Raw genomic sequence first — 15,461 nt, forward strand, 5'->3', positions numbered from 1 at the left:
TATATCGTCACCTAAACGTGAAAAGGTGCCAAGTCCTTACGTGTACATAAATATTTTCGTTTGCTTATATTTATCAAATAAAAATATTAAAAAAAAAAAACGTAATGGACATTTCCATTAACATAATATGAAAAATACAAAAAAGAGATCAAAATCACTTGTCATATTAAATTATAATAGAAATCCAGGACATCTACCCGCAGCCTTAATCATTTTTTTCTTATCAATTTCCCGAAAACAGCTAAAGTTTTATCTGCATTTTATCACCGCTGCTGTCATCTTCACTCGGGAACTCATTATCATGGCCATTCTCATTTATAAATATTTTATTTCATCGTATTTTCCCATCTCACCCACCATAGTTACGAGTATTAAACTTGCGTGCTTAGTACATACATACAAACATACATACATCCGTACGTACAAATGTATTGTGTCTGTTACTATCTTCGTCGCTACTGCAACTTCTGCCCTCAGCAGCGTTGGCGTTGACCCGCCGACTTAACTTTTCTCCAAAAGTATTTGGAAATTTTTGCTAGCATAAGACAGAGAATGTGTAGAGAGAAGGCGTGTTAAGATAAAAAATCAGCAAAAGAAGAGCACATGCATTGTGGGGAAGCGAGAGAATCAATTGAGCACAGTGCAAGCGCTGGTTTTCAGAAGATGGAGCTTGAAACTTTTTGAACGAAAAAAAGTGGCAATGGCATTGGGAAGTAATAAAAGTTAATGCCGGATGATAGCACTTGATGTGGTGCATTTTGCGGTATTATAAGTTCGTTGAGTGCAGTGGAGTTAGGAAAAGGCAACGGGGGAAAAAATTTAAAGTTTGCTCATTTTCATAAAACTTGTGGACAAGTGTACGCGTGTATAAATAAATATAAATTTTATGTATGACTACATTGCGGCTTGCGAAATAAATATTATTTATTCGGTAAGAGAGGGCAGTAAGAATAAAAAAAAATATGTGCTCATAAAAGGCCGCAATTAGCTGAATTTGCATTTTCATATAAAAAATTGAATGAGCTCACTTTTTGAATAAGATAATCAGTTATTGGTGGGCAATGTTCTTTGTATGTAAATATTCTCTACTTATTTGCCGGCAATTGTCGTTTGAAAAATATTTTCTCTCAAAATTCGGCACTGAAACCCGTATTCAATGCATTCTTGTCACTTTTTTAACTTCAAATAGATGCGCAGATATTTCCTTAATTTTACGTATCCATAGCGCCAATTTAACTTCAGTTTCCGCCTTACTTGAATGCGTACTTTACGAGTCGGAAGTTACGAAAAATTCACTCAGAGCATTCCTTTGGCATAAAATTAGGCGTGTGTGCGCCAATTTTGCCAGGATGCAAATTGATTGAATGATTGCTTGCCATTTGCCAAAATTCTTGTTGACTACTGGCACTGAGGACGTAAATAGTACTGCACAGTGGAAACAAACTAGGTATTTTTGGAAAAAAATTTACTCATATAACAGTGATTGAGTAGCGCTACATATTTGACAATTTTACTTGAAAAAAGCTTTAAAGCAGTGAAATCTTTCATTTCTGCAATACATGGCATAACCCAACAGATAGCCCTGTGTGCATTTTGTTGACATATCAGGCTCATGCTGAAGTCCAGAACCATAATAGTCGAACCAAAAGGTAGTAGGCAAACGGCACTCGTGTCTGCCCGCAAGGAGGGGGTCCTTTCTCCACTATTGTGAACACTGGTTGTGGACGAACTTTAAGAAAGACTTAAGGGGAACGGCTTTAATGGGATGAGGAGACCTTATGCTCCATGATGTATTCCGCTCTAAACATAGAGCCATAGGATGGTGTGCTGGGACATAGATTAAGTTCTTACAAGAGGCTTATACTACTTATGTAGGTAGGAGACTCAGCTGGAACTCACATCTCCCAGCGCTTACCAATAAAACCACGAGGGCATTTCACGCTTGTGAAAGGATCCATGGAAAAACTTGGGGCAAATCCCCGAAACTAACGCATTGGTCATTCAGTACAGTGATAAAACCGATTGTCACCTATGCTGCACTGGCCTGGTGGCCAAACGACAAGAAAGCTAACTCAAACGTCACTCTGGGTAAGCTGCACCGCCTGATTTGTGTGGTGATAACGGAGGCCATGCGAACGTGCCGCGACAGAGGCGTTTGGACTCATCACAAACATACCGACTCTAGCTACACTTCAGGACAAAGAGGCTTCCTGGAGCGCACTGAGACTGCCGAACCTAAGAAGGGTCTTAAGGCATAATTGGCTGTCCAAAAACCATTTATAAATGATGCCATAGTGAAATTCATAGACTCAATGCTATTAAAGCTGACTTTTATGAAACCCTACAAGGTAAGAATACTTGAATGATAATTGCCATGTTCAGCGAGGGAACTCAAGTTTGGCACACAGGTAGTTCCCAACTTAAGGATAGAAACTCTGGAGCGTCGGGATGGGCATATACCCAACCATATTCCAGGTGGAAATTTTCGCAATTGAAGTCTGTGTGCACGAATGCCTTCACAGAAGGACAAATGGGACAACAATATACACCATGTCGGACAGCCGGGCAGGATTAAGAGAGCAACTGATACTTGCAAAACCGGTGTCAAAGGTACTACACAGTTGCCAAAAGGTACAAAATAGGAACAAACAACAGAGTAACAGCCTTGTGGTGGGCTTTGGGCCATTAGGGCTTCGATGATAACGATAGGGCTGACTCTCTAGCGAAATGTGGTGGACAACGGTGCCAGTTCGGCTCTTAGCCCTACTTTGGTCCATCCACAGGATACACAGCAGAGCTTTCTAAGGGGATAGGGGGATTTGCAAATTATAGCCCAACGGCACACGACAAAGGGTAAAAGATTTATAACTCCCTCTCGTGGAACAAGTGAGCGGCTGCTAAATTATAGCGGGGAGGGTTTAAGAACTCTCACCGGATACCTGACAGGGCATAGCAGACTGATGTACCACCATCTTTCGTAAAGTGCCCAATGTACTAGTATTTGTCAATAATAAGTTGATAAATAAAATATTTGATCATCAGCGAATAGATGTGCCACTTAAAGTAATTTCCTTGCCAGTGGGGAATGGGAATAACATTATGTCGGAATAACTAACAGCTAAAGTGAATAACCATTTGCTTGCTTAAGTATTTAATTATGCAACTGCTTAAGGAAGTGCATGGCATACATATTTCCAATTAATTTGCTTATAAGTGCCATAGAGAATAATAAAAGGCTTTAACAAGAAATTACTGATTTAATTTCTGCTTGAAAACCTTTTAAAATTCATAGATAAATCAGAATTGAGAGTATGTAATTTCTAGGAAATCCATTCACGAATTTGGAGAGTTAAGGTTGAAAAAATATGAAAATGGTAATGGATCTATGGATTCACAAATAATTAACAAGGTAATGATTTGAAACTATATTATTGTATGTAAATGAAAACTGTTTAATATTTTGTGAAATTTAATATAAAGCATACATTACAAATTAATACGTTTAAACACAGCCCGGTGAACTTGAGAGACTTAGCTGGCCAGTCTGAAATTTATTTTCACAGTTGTGAAGAATATTAAATTGGCTATCTTCTATATGCTATCTTCTGTGTATCAAAAAATAAAAAAATAAAAACACACAAGTGTTTTCTAATAGCGGTCGCGCCTTGGCAGGCAGTGGCTAATCTCCGAGAGTATTCTGCCATGAAAAATAGCTTCTCATAAAAATCCAATCGCCGCTCGGAGTCGGCGTAAAACGCGCACACCACAAATCGGAGGAGAACCTCGGCCAAACACTAACATATTGTGTATGCGCGAATCTATTATTATATATATTCTATGTTAACGATTTCTTCTAACCGGATTAGTAGTTTAGGATCTAATCATTAATTTGTCGACAATATTGCATAATGACAAAAAAAAAAAAAAAAAATACAAAATTTACTTTCCGTCCAAATATCCAAATGAAAGAATCCGTAAACTTCCGGATTCCTGCACGTCAAAGCAAGATCTCTATAAATGATAACACCCATAAGAAATCGGGAGAGGGAAGACTAGTATGTTTGCATGTATTTATATAAAAAATATTTATTGGAGAAAAAATCAGGGACAACAATTATTTTTTGACTTTTATTTAATTACTCCTTAAATAACCGTTATTTCTGAACTTTATTTTATAAACCCAAAATAACAATTATTTTTGATTTTTATCTAAATAATCTGCAAATAAGAGTTATTGTGATTTTTAAATTATATGTCTTAGATAACAGTTAACGAAGACTTTTATTTATAAAGTAAAGTAAGTAAATAAAAATCAGCCACTGACTTTTATTTTTTAAATCATACTTGTAAAAGTCATTTGTATAAGTCGTAGCAAACTTTCCAGCACATTCTTAACTGCGAAAAATGTTATAAATAAAAGTCTCCAATAACTGTTATCTAAGATATATGATATAAAAATCAAAAATAATTGTTATTTTGGATTTATAATATAAAAATCAAAAATTATTGTTATTTTTTTAATTTTGCATAAAAATTGTAAATAAAAATTTATTTTTAAATTTGAGTCTCAGTGAAAAAAGAAATCGATTGGTATGTATCACTTAGTTGTAGAACTTTTCCTTCGTACTTAGTGAATTTTTCCATGACAGTTTTCATCAATAACTGTTATTTCATTTCATTTCATTTCATTATTTATGTTCGGTCCCTGCAAAAAATAGTGGGTAAGGCCCAATTTGAACCATAAGTTACCTCCTCTACATGGTTGTAAGCCATACAGAGTCCGCAAAAACTCGAGAGGAAAGTTTTATTATACAACTTATAGTTTGACTGAAAAATTCAAGAATACCAATTTATGTGACTTTTGATTTTGAATAAGTTCAGGTATTTATGAAATCGATGGGGACTTTTCACAATTCATATGTATATAACAAATTTCTGCTCTTTTCGAATTATTGTTACCTTACCCATAATTCTTGAGCTAACTTGACTGGGCTAACATAGCTGTACTTAAGTTATCAGTGATAAGAACTGTATATACAATTTTAGAACGAAGCCCATTTACACTTTATGAGGAAAATTTTCCACGGCAGATTTACAAAACAATTCGAAATACGAGCATATCAAGGAATTCTCGGCGCTGGATTTCAGCTGGGCAGCATGTGTATTACTTTATATATATTTTTTTAAACATAAAGTTAAGCGGCGGATTTGTGAATCCTTTTCAAGCTTATCAAGGAAAACTTATTGTGCTTTTGTGCGCACACTTGCTTTGTCTTTTCGAAACATAGATAAAAATATATTTTCATAGCGAATTAACTTCGTCTACTAGTTTTGCATTGCGTACCCTTTTTTGTTGTCTGCGATTCTAGCCAATTCTTAACTAGATTATTGTAAGTCAAGCTTTAATCCACATAATCAAAAAACAACAGTCAGCACTTCTCAAGGCAATACCACCATCTCCTCTAAGTAGCTATGTACACTTAGCGAATCGGCAATGTCTTTTTAATTTTACAATAGGGGTATTCTCTGTATCTTGCAAAGCACTTGCACGGTGCACAGATTGCAAGGTAAAAACCGGTTTTCGTATGGGACAGCTTTGCAAACCGTGCAAACCGTGCACCGCGCAAGGGCTTTGTAAGACTCAGAGAATACCCCCAATACTTCCGCAATTGCGATGGTAAAATTGCTTGTTGACAAGTGGGACACGAAAAACACAGAAAAGTAATTGTTCAAGCAGTGTAAGATGCGAATACGCAAATGCAATCAATTTTGCTGCAGTGAATTTGTACACCAACAAAATCGCATTAGTGCCTACCAAACAATATCTTTTTCCGCAATATGTACTAGTTACTCTTAGGTTGGTATGTATACATATACAATATTTTTCCTCAATCGTTTGCCATTTGTCTCTGCAAATTCTAGGTGGTTACTTAGATGTTGCGTATACGCAATGTTGGCTCTTTCTATGTATTTATGTACATACATTAGTACATATGTATGTATGCATATTTTTTGCAATAGTACACATATGTGTGTACATATACGCATATATGTATGTGTGGATTTTTAAAAATTTTGTTGACTTTTCGAGTGGAGAATTTGCTGAGGGTATTTGTCTTAACATTTATTTCAGAATATGGTATAAACAAAGATACAGTTTGATCTGCAGTGATTGTTTATTTCTTCTTCTATATTGTTGTACTTACCCATATATGTATGTATATAATATAGTGAGTGACATTATTATAAGGCCAAAAATATTATGCTATTACTTTTATAATAACAACCATTTAAATAAAAATTTCAAACTTTATACAAAGACTAACATCACAGCGTCCGCCAGATATTCAATAAAGTAGTAAAGTAGTACCAAAAGTTTCACCTTTTTTACAAACTTCAAATACACATACGACCGGAATATCAGAGCCGGAAAATTGTTTTTTGTGCTATATTATCCTTTTCTTATTGCGTCATGCTTCATGATCAAAAAGTTTTATTGTATATGAATCTACCTTCGTTTTTTTGTATATACATACATACATACATACATACATATGTACATGTGTATATTCTTATAAAAATATATTAAAGCTTAATTTGAAAAAAAAAATTACTTATCATTATGCAACCCACCATATTGTTTTTATTTTTCGATTATTTGTATTCTAATGCATTTTCAGTGCATCGGCACAATATCTCTCGACATGAACATGCACGCGTACAAACATACAAACATATTTTATTGATGCAAAATCAATAATTTATATTTTTCTGAAAACTGATATCTCATTTCTCAATTTTGAAAGTGTCTAAAATTTCACATGAGAAAATTTTGCTAAAATATTGCATTTTCTCACCAATAAGAATAGAAATTTTGGCCTTTGCTGCCATTAGTCATTTAATTTTTTTTATTGTTCTTATCCGTTGTTTCAGCTATAAGTCATTACAATACATATACAATGTCAGAGGAGGTGCGTTGGAAAGACCACCTGCGGCGTGCTAGTTGCCGCCAGTCAGACTGGTGTGCTACGTTGAAACAGCCAAAATTGCTTCAACGGTTATAGTGCCAATTGTGGTGAAGAAGAACAAGAAAATATACATGAGTTTATGTTAAATTGTCTTGAGTGGTTTTGGAGACCAGTTCAACAATCGAACACCCTAATAATTGCGGAGGAAGCCCTATGCAGTGTTGCCAGATTTTTTTTTATAAATCGGTAAATTTCCGAAAAAACTGTATTTTCGACAAAAAATTGTACCCTCAAAAAAATGTTTTTAATTTTATTAAAAATAAATAACAAAAAACGATCCATTTAAAATACAATAACATTATACTCAACTAAACAAAAATAGACTGAATAAAATGGAGCAATTAAATCACATTTGATTTTAATGAAATTCTCATTATTTTTCGCTTCGTTATTTTTTTTTAGCATTTATACGAAAAATTTAGTACCTCCTGAAGATTTTTTAAGAAATCTTTAGGTCTTAAAATACCGGAGAACAGTAGAATTTCTAGTTTATTTCTAGTTTTATTCAAATTGATTTGTAAATTTATTCTTTTCATTTGATTTAAATGAGGAGACGCTGTTTTTTCTGTTTTACAAAAAAAACTCGAAAGAGAAATTTTAATTCATTTGTTAAAATAAATGAATTTCGAAAAAACTGTAACTTGTGCTAGGAGGTAATTCAAACCACTATGAGCTTGTCTAAAAAACCTGTAATTTACAGTTAAAACTGTGAATCTGGCAACATTGGTCCTATTTTAAATAACCGATAAAATTGTTAATTCCCAAACAAATTAATTTTTTGACTTACTACATATTTGTTACATCTCCAGTTGCTATCTCGGCTGGTATTTATGTATTTAAATTTTCCCACTGCGATAGTGCTGGGGACGGTGGCCACCGAATAGAATTCTCTTGAATGCCTGTCGAAATTCCGGACTGAATATGGTGTAGATCACTGGATTCAGCGTTGAATTAAAATAACCCAACCAAAGAAATACCGACGCAATGCCATCGTTAATCTCGCACGTCTCACACAACGGCAATAGCAGCGCCATCACGAAGAATGGCAGCCAACAGATAACAAAGGCACCGGTGATGATGGCCAATGTTTTGGCCGCTTTCCGTTCACGTTTCGCCTCCAACGTCTCCTTGCGTTTTGTCACTTTGTGCACGGGATTCGCTATGCTGGATAATGGTTGTGGATATTTCAGCTTGGGTGTAGGCGTTAGCTGCTGGCAGGCGGATGCGGCGGCCAATGACGTCGTTGTGGGCGCCAGTGGATGCAGTTGTTCATCACCACCACCGCTGCCTGCGGTGATGCCGGTTGTTGGTGTTTGCGGCGATAATGCGGATATGGAAGTGATTGTGGTGGCATTGGAAGCACAAGCTGCTGGCGGCGCTACTGTCTTTCCTCCAACTGACGTTGCTATGTCGGCTTGTTGCTGCACTTGGTGCAGCTGTTGTTGTAATTGAGGATCTTCAAGCACCTCAGCAGCGCCATTGGCAACGGCGACCGCTGTTGTGCCACCATTTATCGCAGGTGATGTGGAGTTAATGCCATTACTGTCGTTGGGAGCTACTATACATACTTTGGTGGTTGCTGTGGGTGGCAACTTATTGTTTTCTATTGTTGTTGTTATTGCCGCATCTGAGGCAATAGCGGTTTGCGTTGTATTTGTATTGCTACTGTCTTTATGCTGTTGTTGTTGTTCTAGTACAGTTGAGGATGATTTGCATGCTGCATGCTGTTGATTAGCTAACGCCACCAGGTGGGATACAGTCGATATTTGACTGGTCGACGTGGTTGGAATCTGTAAGAAAAGTATATAAAGTGAAATTAGTACTAAGGCATTGGAAAGTTTTCTTTGTAGTTTGAAAAGTTATAAAAATTGTGTAAGCACAAGCAACGGGGAGCTGAAACTGACTGGGCTCTGGTCGGCCTATATCGAGAGGTTAGCAGCGAATTACCGATAGGGAGGATATACTTATGGCTATGTAGTCAGTGGTTATAAATAAGGGTAGGAGTCACCACCCTTTAGTTAACCTCTTAAAGGCCCATCGTAACTAGGCGACTAGAAAATGTGAAGAGATATCGCAATAACATTCCTAACGGTAAAATTACTTAATTGAAATTGATGGAAACGGCTGTAAGGAAATCAGAAGCATTCTTCATTAAGCATTCGTTGTATTTTTGTGCGCTTAACTGAACACCGAGTGGTGTCCGAATTTGCTGTAGTTAATTGCCATTAGTAGCTGACTTAAGAAGCTTAAACACTTTCCGACAGCGTAGAGAGGGTAATGATATCATCCAGTGGCAAGAGCAGTGAATCAGAGAAACGCAATTTCGACCAAATTTGGTATACACATTGCGCTTAGCCTCCTTAAGCACCGTCTGGAAAATCGGACGAAAAGCACACGCTCCACCCAAGAAAGGGTAATTTCAAAAAAAAAAAAAAAAAAAAAAAAACTCTAAGCTAGTTATAAACCAGGAGGAGTGGTGTTTGTCCGATTTAAAAAATTTTCAAAACAGTGCTTAAGGGGCTAAGGGCAATGTTTATGCTAAATTTGGCCGAGAAGTAGTTTTTGAGATACCATATATGATATAAGTGAGCCCATTTTTCTTAAAATTGTATTAATTGTAAAGTGTCAGTGGAGGAAATATTGATGAATTTCTCAAAGTCCGGGACATATAAATTCAAGGCCGTATTAAAACTTAAATTGCTAAACCTTGACAAGTTTTATGTAATTGTACTAGGTGAAAAAAATTTAATTTCAAATAAATTTAAATAAATTTTAAATAAATTTAAATAAATTTTTAATAAATTTAATTAAACTTAAATTGCTAAACTTCTACAATTTTCATGCAATTGTACTAGGTGAAAAAAATTAATTTTAAATAAATACTAAATATTTGGCAACCTTCATAAAATGTTTTGATATTAGCGATGGTCATAGTTGAAAAATGAAGAAAAATTTTTATTTTTTTTACCCGAGGAAGTTCAGCAATATATTGTTAGACATTATTTAAAAGTGGAAAAAGTAACAACAGTATATAAGTGGCTTAGTGGCTTTTTACGCTAGTTCGAATCCCAGTGAGTGAGGAAGTCTGATGAGGAGATGCGGTGATCTCCAAAATAGTAGCTATAACTTCGACCATTTATAAACTAGCGTTGTCTTCTCCACATCAATTTTTCACAAAAAAAGGCCTCAAGCTCCACAAAAATTGTTTAGGTAGGAAAATAACGGGTTAAAAAAATGGAGGGTTCAGTAACTATAAGAAACCTAATTTCATTTCGCACCAGACCCTGTAGGTAAGTGTTGTTTCGGGTGTATTTGGTTTTTTCTTTTGTAGCACTGTGTAATCAACTAAGTTACAGACGTATATATGTGAGAGGTGTGGAAAATAGGTTTTTTGACGATTCGAGACAATACCCACCCGAAAATTAGCATAACTCCTAAGATATTTTGGCGTATCGCACAATGTTATTCATTGTTTCATTTTTAAACTAAAATAAAGTCTACTTTAAGTTTTAATCTACCATATAATGCATAAAAGCCCAAAAACCATGTGATATTCCGCATGTGTAGTCATAAAACATTTGTTGCCTCAACTGCTGAAATCTAAAACATGCGCCAATGTTGGCCACTCATTGGAACAATTTCCATCATCGCTAATGCGCTAATTAGAAATTTTCTCAAATTAGTTTCTCGTCAACGAATTCATGCAAGGACTTACTCAAAAGGTTGATGAAGTTGTTTTCACATTCATAAACCAATTAAAAATATACGAGTCGTTGGCAAGCAATACGTACACATGAGGTATTTGAAAATTGTATATGCCCATGTACACTAGACTAGAGGATGTACATATATGTATTTATAGTTGAGCACAATGTACCATAAATTGCTATAGTTCTAATTCAATTCTATGCGCCATGCTTTGGACTAAATTAAAACTTATTTTTCGTTTTGTTTGGTTTAGTTAGTTGGTTGACGAGCGTAACAGCCGTGGCCAAAGTGGCTGCGAGCATACCTACATACATATGTACATATTTATATAAGACTATGTATGTATGTACATATCTATATGCATTCATAGTATACATTGAAACCAACCTCCATAGTGGCACGCAATTTCTTGATTGTGGCATTTTTATGTTCATTTATTTGCTGCGGCATACATAACTGTAAGCATGCGTAAGCGTATTGCCGGTGAGCACTGTGCGTTCATTAGCATTTTAAATCAAAGTTAGATGCAAAAATCCTCCAAACTGCATTCGTAATTTTACGCACGAGAACTTTATTTTTATGAAGTTTATTCAATTTACGCATAAATTATGAAATACATAAAATTATATAGGTTATGAATTTTTTATATTAATGATACAAAGTATTTATTCGGAAATATATTTGTATGTACATATATAACTCGAGGAATTGTTCAGGGGGCAGAAGTTCACGCATATGAGGAAGTTTTTGAGCGCCATTCACTAGGGAGTGGCCAAAAACGGTTCCCTTGCATCCATCCGGTTCAAGCAGTTCACGACTACCGGTGTTTACACCAAGTATCCGTTGAATAGCAAGCGAAGACTCGTTAAGGAGTGAGCTAATTGAGAGTAGCCGACATCAATGCGAGGGTGGTCAAGGAAGAGATTTTTGGTCCCAATGTCAGAAAATTCAGTCTTGTCGGCGGGCACGGACTAAGGCTGATCAACCTCGCCGGTGCCTGAAACATGGTAGTATGCAGAACTAGGTTCCAACATAAAAATACTCATAAATATTTATGGCTGACGAAAGCTTAAATGCCTAAGACGCAAGGGTACTCTTTCTCAGAGGTTGAAAGAGACTGCATAATGATAGGTGTGCTGGACGACAGTAAGGAGGGCGGTTTGTTACTAAGGATCCAATGGCAATGTGCCTATGCAGAGACGGCAAGTCTTGCTGTCAATATGGATGTAATGGATAACCGCTTTCCCGAAAGAACGTGGGCTGGTTTCAGGGCAATATTAAAATCGTTACGTGTAACGACGAGAGGTCTGTGTGGCACTGTACAAGGCAGCTCGGGCGAAGTCTGCCCTGGTGAAAAACTAGGTTTGGTTAGGTTAGGTTGAAGTGACTGCCAGGACCAGATGGCGCCAGCACACTTAGGCACAATCAGGGACCATTGTGATACCACATGGATCCAAAATTAAAGCGGAAGAGCATTTCGTCGATATTCTGCAGATTATTCAGCTCTTCAACACACTAACTGGAGGGTATTCAAACTAGAGCCGAGCAACAAGGCCACCCAACAGGCAGTGCTGATGCTCATCAAGAAGTTTCTGCCGGTATTGGAAAGAACAGACGGCGGCTTGATGACATGGATTTGACACCGCAAAGGTCTGGGTATATGGAAACGACCTGAATGCGGCACAAGTCCTGATTGCCGAGGTCAGACCAGAGAAGGCCAACAGACGAGCTGGGTGATGACTTCCTTAACATTCTCCACCACAGTAAAGCAGCCTCAGATGCACTGCTGGCGCGGGTGTCACATCGACAAAATACAGGTTACCTGGGTGATAGAACATAGCATATGTGGGCTCAAGTCGGCGAATTTCAAGCTGAAAGTGCCAAATTAAATATTTCACTTGTCCCTCAATTTAGTGATGAGGACACCACGACTATCAGCCATGTTAAATACTTGGCTCGCGACAGAGGGATCCCAATGCCGTGTGTCAAGAAACTAGTGCAGAACAAACAGATGATTAGCAGGTGATGCGAATGCACACCATACAACGCCGCGCAGGGGGGCAGTGACATCAACGAAAGGGGTGAGTTAATTTTCGACATCCATTAGCAATAAGCTCGTTATCAGGGCTAAGGAGATCCATTGTAGTATCACAACGGGCCTAAGTGTGCTGGTGTGCATAACAGGAGCCAATTCACCCTAATCTAAATCGATCATGTTATTTTAGACCTATTACCCTCCGAAGGCCAAACAATTACTCGGACCACTATATTGTTGCAGCCTCTTTACAACCAAAAAAATGTGCATTAAACAATACAAAGAATGATCAACGGTGAAAATCAAAACAGACTGCCAACGTCTTCGCCATTCGACTTGAACAATTTGACTTTTGCGAGCAGTGGAACCACATTTCCCACATATTATGTACCGTCGCCGAAGAAGTAGTGAGATTTCAGCGTGCGCGAAAGAACAAGTAGTATGATGAGGAGTGTCAATAAGTTGCAGAGAAAAAGGATGACGGCTACAGGGCGACGCTGCGATCGGGCGCAAAACGAGCTAATACAATAAAGCTGTGGGAGCTGACGGACTGCCAGCTGAGCTATTCCAGTACGGTGGTGAGAAGCTGCATGCATCAACTATTATGCAGAATATGGTCAGGTGAACGCGTGCGCTGCCTACCGTGGCATCAGCCTTTCTAATATGGCGTAAAAGATAATTTCGAGCGTATTGTGTGAAAAGCTGAAATCCACCCTCAACGAATTGATGGGGCCTTACCAGCGTGGCTTTAGACCTGGTAATTCCATTATAGACCAGGTTTTCACTATAAACCAAATCTTGGAAAAGACCGGTGAGACAGAGATCGATACTCTCCATCTATGTGTTGACTTCAAAACCACTCTCGGCAGCAGGAAAAGGAGTGCCCTATACGACACTGATTATTTAAAACCTTGCGGTGAGGAGTTGTTTGTTTAAGCTGGCTTAAACTAGGGAAACTTGACATGTACTCTAATTTTTCTTAGGAACAGGAAATTAGGTATGAAATCTGGTGAAGATAGGATAATTGCCACGCCCCCACTCTCGTCGGCGGAAACATTAAATTTCATCCGATTTCAATCAAATTTAGTTTGTACTCTCTCTTTTCTTAAAAAGCTATAACTCTATAATTTTTGTTCTCTGCTTTCCACTCTCAGAATACCAAAGGTTATACTTGAAAATTACAATGTTTGGTGTGATTTTTTCATTGGTCGAAAAATTCTTTTCGCAAAATAGCTGAAAATCGGAAAATTATGAAAATTAACATATTACATATATATTGGAAAAGTTACGGGAAAAGATCCAATTATATGTTCGAAAACTACATGAAATTCTCTGCAATATGCGTCTAATTTTGAAATGACCTGACGAACGGGTGCTCACACTTTTTTTAATAAGGATCTTTAGGTTTCACATTTCCAAGTAAATTTTTTCATTAAAAAAAATAGGAAGATACCAATTAAATAATACAATACCTTCACTGGAGTATTCAATCACACTTAAAGAATTGATTACAGTGGAAAAAGAAATACTTGCTGTAATGGGTTCAGCGACAAAGGCAACTAAACTGGTTAGTCGGTATTGAGCCGATCCAGTATTTTTTTGGAAACTTAACATTCGTAGAAAGGAGTGGTGAGTAAATGACTTTTACTATTCCCTCTCTAAGTTCAACCGGTTTTTAAATCAACTGTTACCACGGCCCTCCATATATTCTAAACACTGTGCGTCGCTTGTTTTCTATGCTGTTGTGTGGTACAAATAACTTCCATGTTTCGTGTACTGGTCGCTGTGTCCCTCTCATTGTTGGAGGTGAGCAGACGCAAAATTTTAACAACAATACTTTACACGCTTGGCTAACACTAAATTTACTGGTCTGAACGAGTTTTTGTTTTACGGTATATTAGAATTTCACGCTATAGAACGAAATTATTACCTGTTCTGCGCGCTTTAATTTTAGGGATTGCGGCACAAGCACAATATTTCTTTCCAAGATACCCTTACCATTATTTTTCTCCCTCCCCGCCAGTTCCTCCTATTTGCAGTACCACCAATTTCACGTAACCACATAGATACTTAATTTTCCATACAAACAAATGTGGCTACGAGCTTCCCGACCAACCTACACACCAAGCAATCAAATGCTGCGCTTTCGTATCTTACGCTCAATTTAATCAAATTAATGCTGTATTTCAGTACATTTATTTTATTTCATTTAATTTTTATTTTCGTCACTTATTTATACCTAAATACTTATGTACATACATACATACATACGTCCCGTTTGATGACAAATTTCCCATTGCCTAGCCTACGATTGCGTTAACAGCTCTCATCTTCGGTCGGTCGGTCGGTGTCCCTCTGCTCATTTTCCCTGTATGTAGTTGTGTGTTGCTGTCGTTGAAGTGCTATCGATATTATAGCCAGTTTACGAGGTGTGTGTGTTTTGCGCGACTTCACCGCTACTTAGTCGAGCAGATTTTCACAGTGAATATTCGTAATATAAATTTTCATCACGGCCATCAATGACGTTTTTATCGGATGTCGTCGTTCGCGGTAGGTTTGTATGCATAACGGCATATGATTACCGCAGAATTTGAGTTTATAAGCATTGGATGTGCGCTGCCCAGATAGGCTGGGCTAAAGCATAAAAATGTTAGCGTTTTATTTTAATGCTCGACCGTAAAATGTAAAAA

At 37.2% G+C, this 15,461-nt stretch overlaps 1 protein-coding gene across 1 annotated transcript in view; it reads right to left on the reverse strand.

The window, feature by feature from the left end:
* Positions 1-15,461, reverse strand: part of LOC118742854 (5-hydroxytryptamine receptor 2A) — a 170,961-nt gene that overhangs the window by 2,423 nt on the left and 153,077 nt on the right. The window contains exon 8 of the mRNA XM_036475255.1: positions 7,816-8,818. Coding sequence (XP_036331148.1) covers positions 7,865-8,818 — 954 coding nt within the window. The 3' untranslated portion in view covers positions 7,816-7,864. The remainder of the gene's footprint in view (positions 1-7,815; positions 8,819-15,461) is intronic.

Source organism: Rhagoletis pomonella, unplaced genomic scaffold (genome assembly GCF_013731165.1).
Source record: "Rhagoletis pomonella isolate Grant_MI unplaced genomic scaffold, Rhpom_1.0 Rhpom_scaffold_00007, whole genome shotgun sequence".
Taxonomy (NCBI): domain Eukaryota; kingdom Metazoa; phylum Arthropoda; class Insecta; order Diptera; family Tephritidae; genus Rhagoletis; species Rhagoletis pomonella.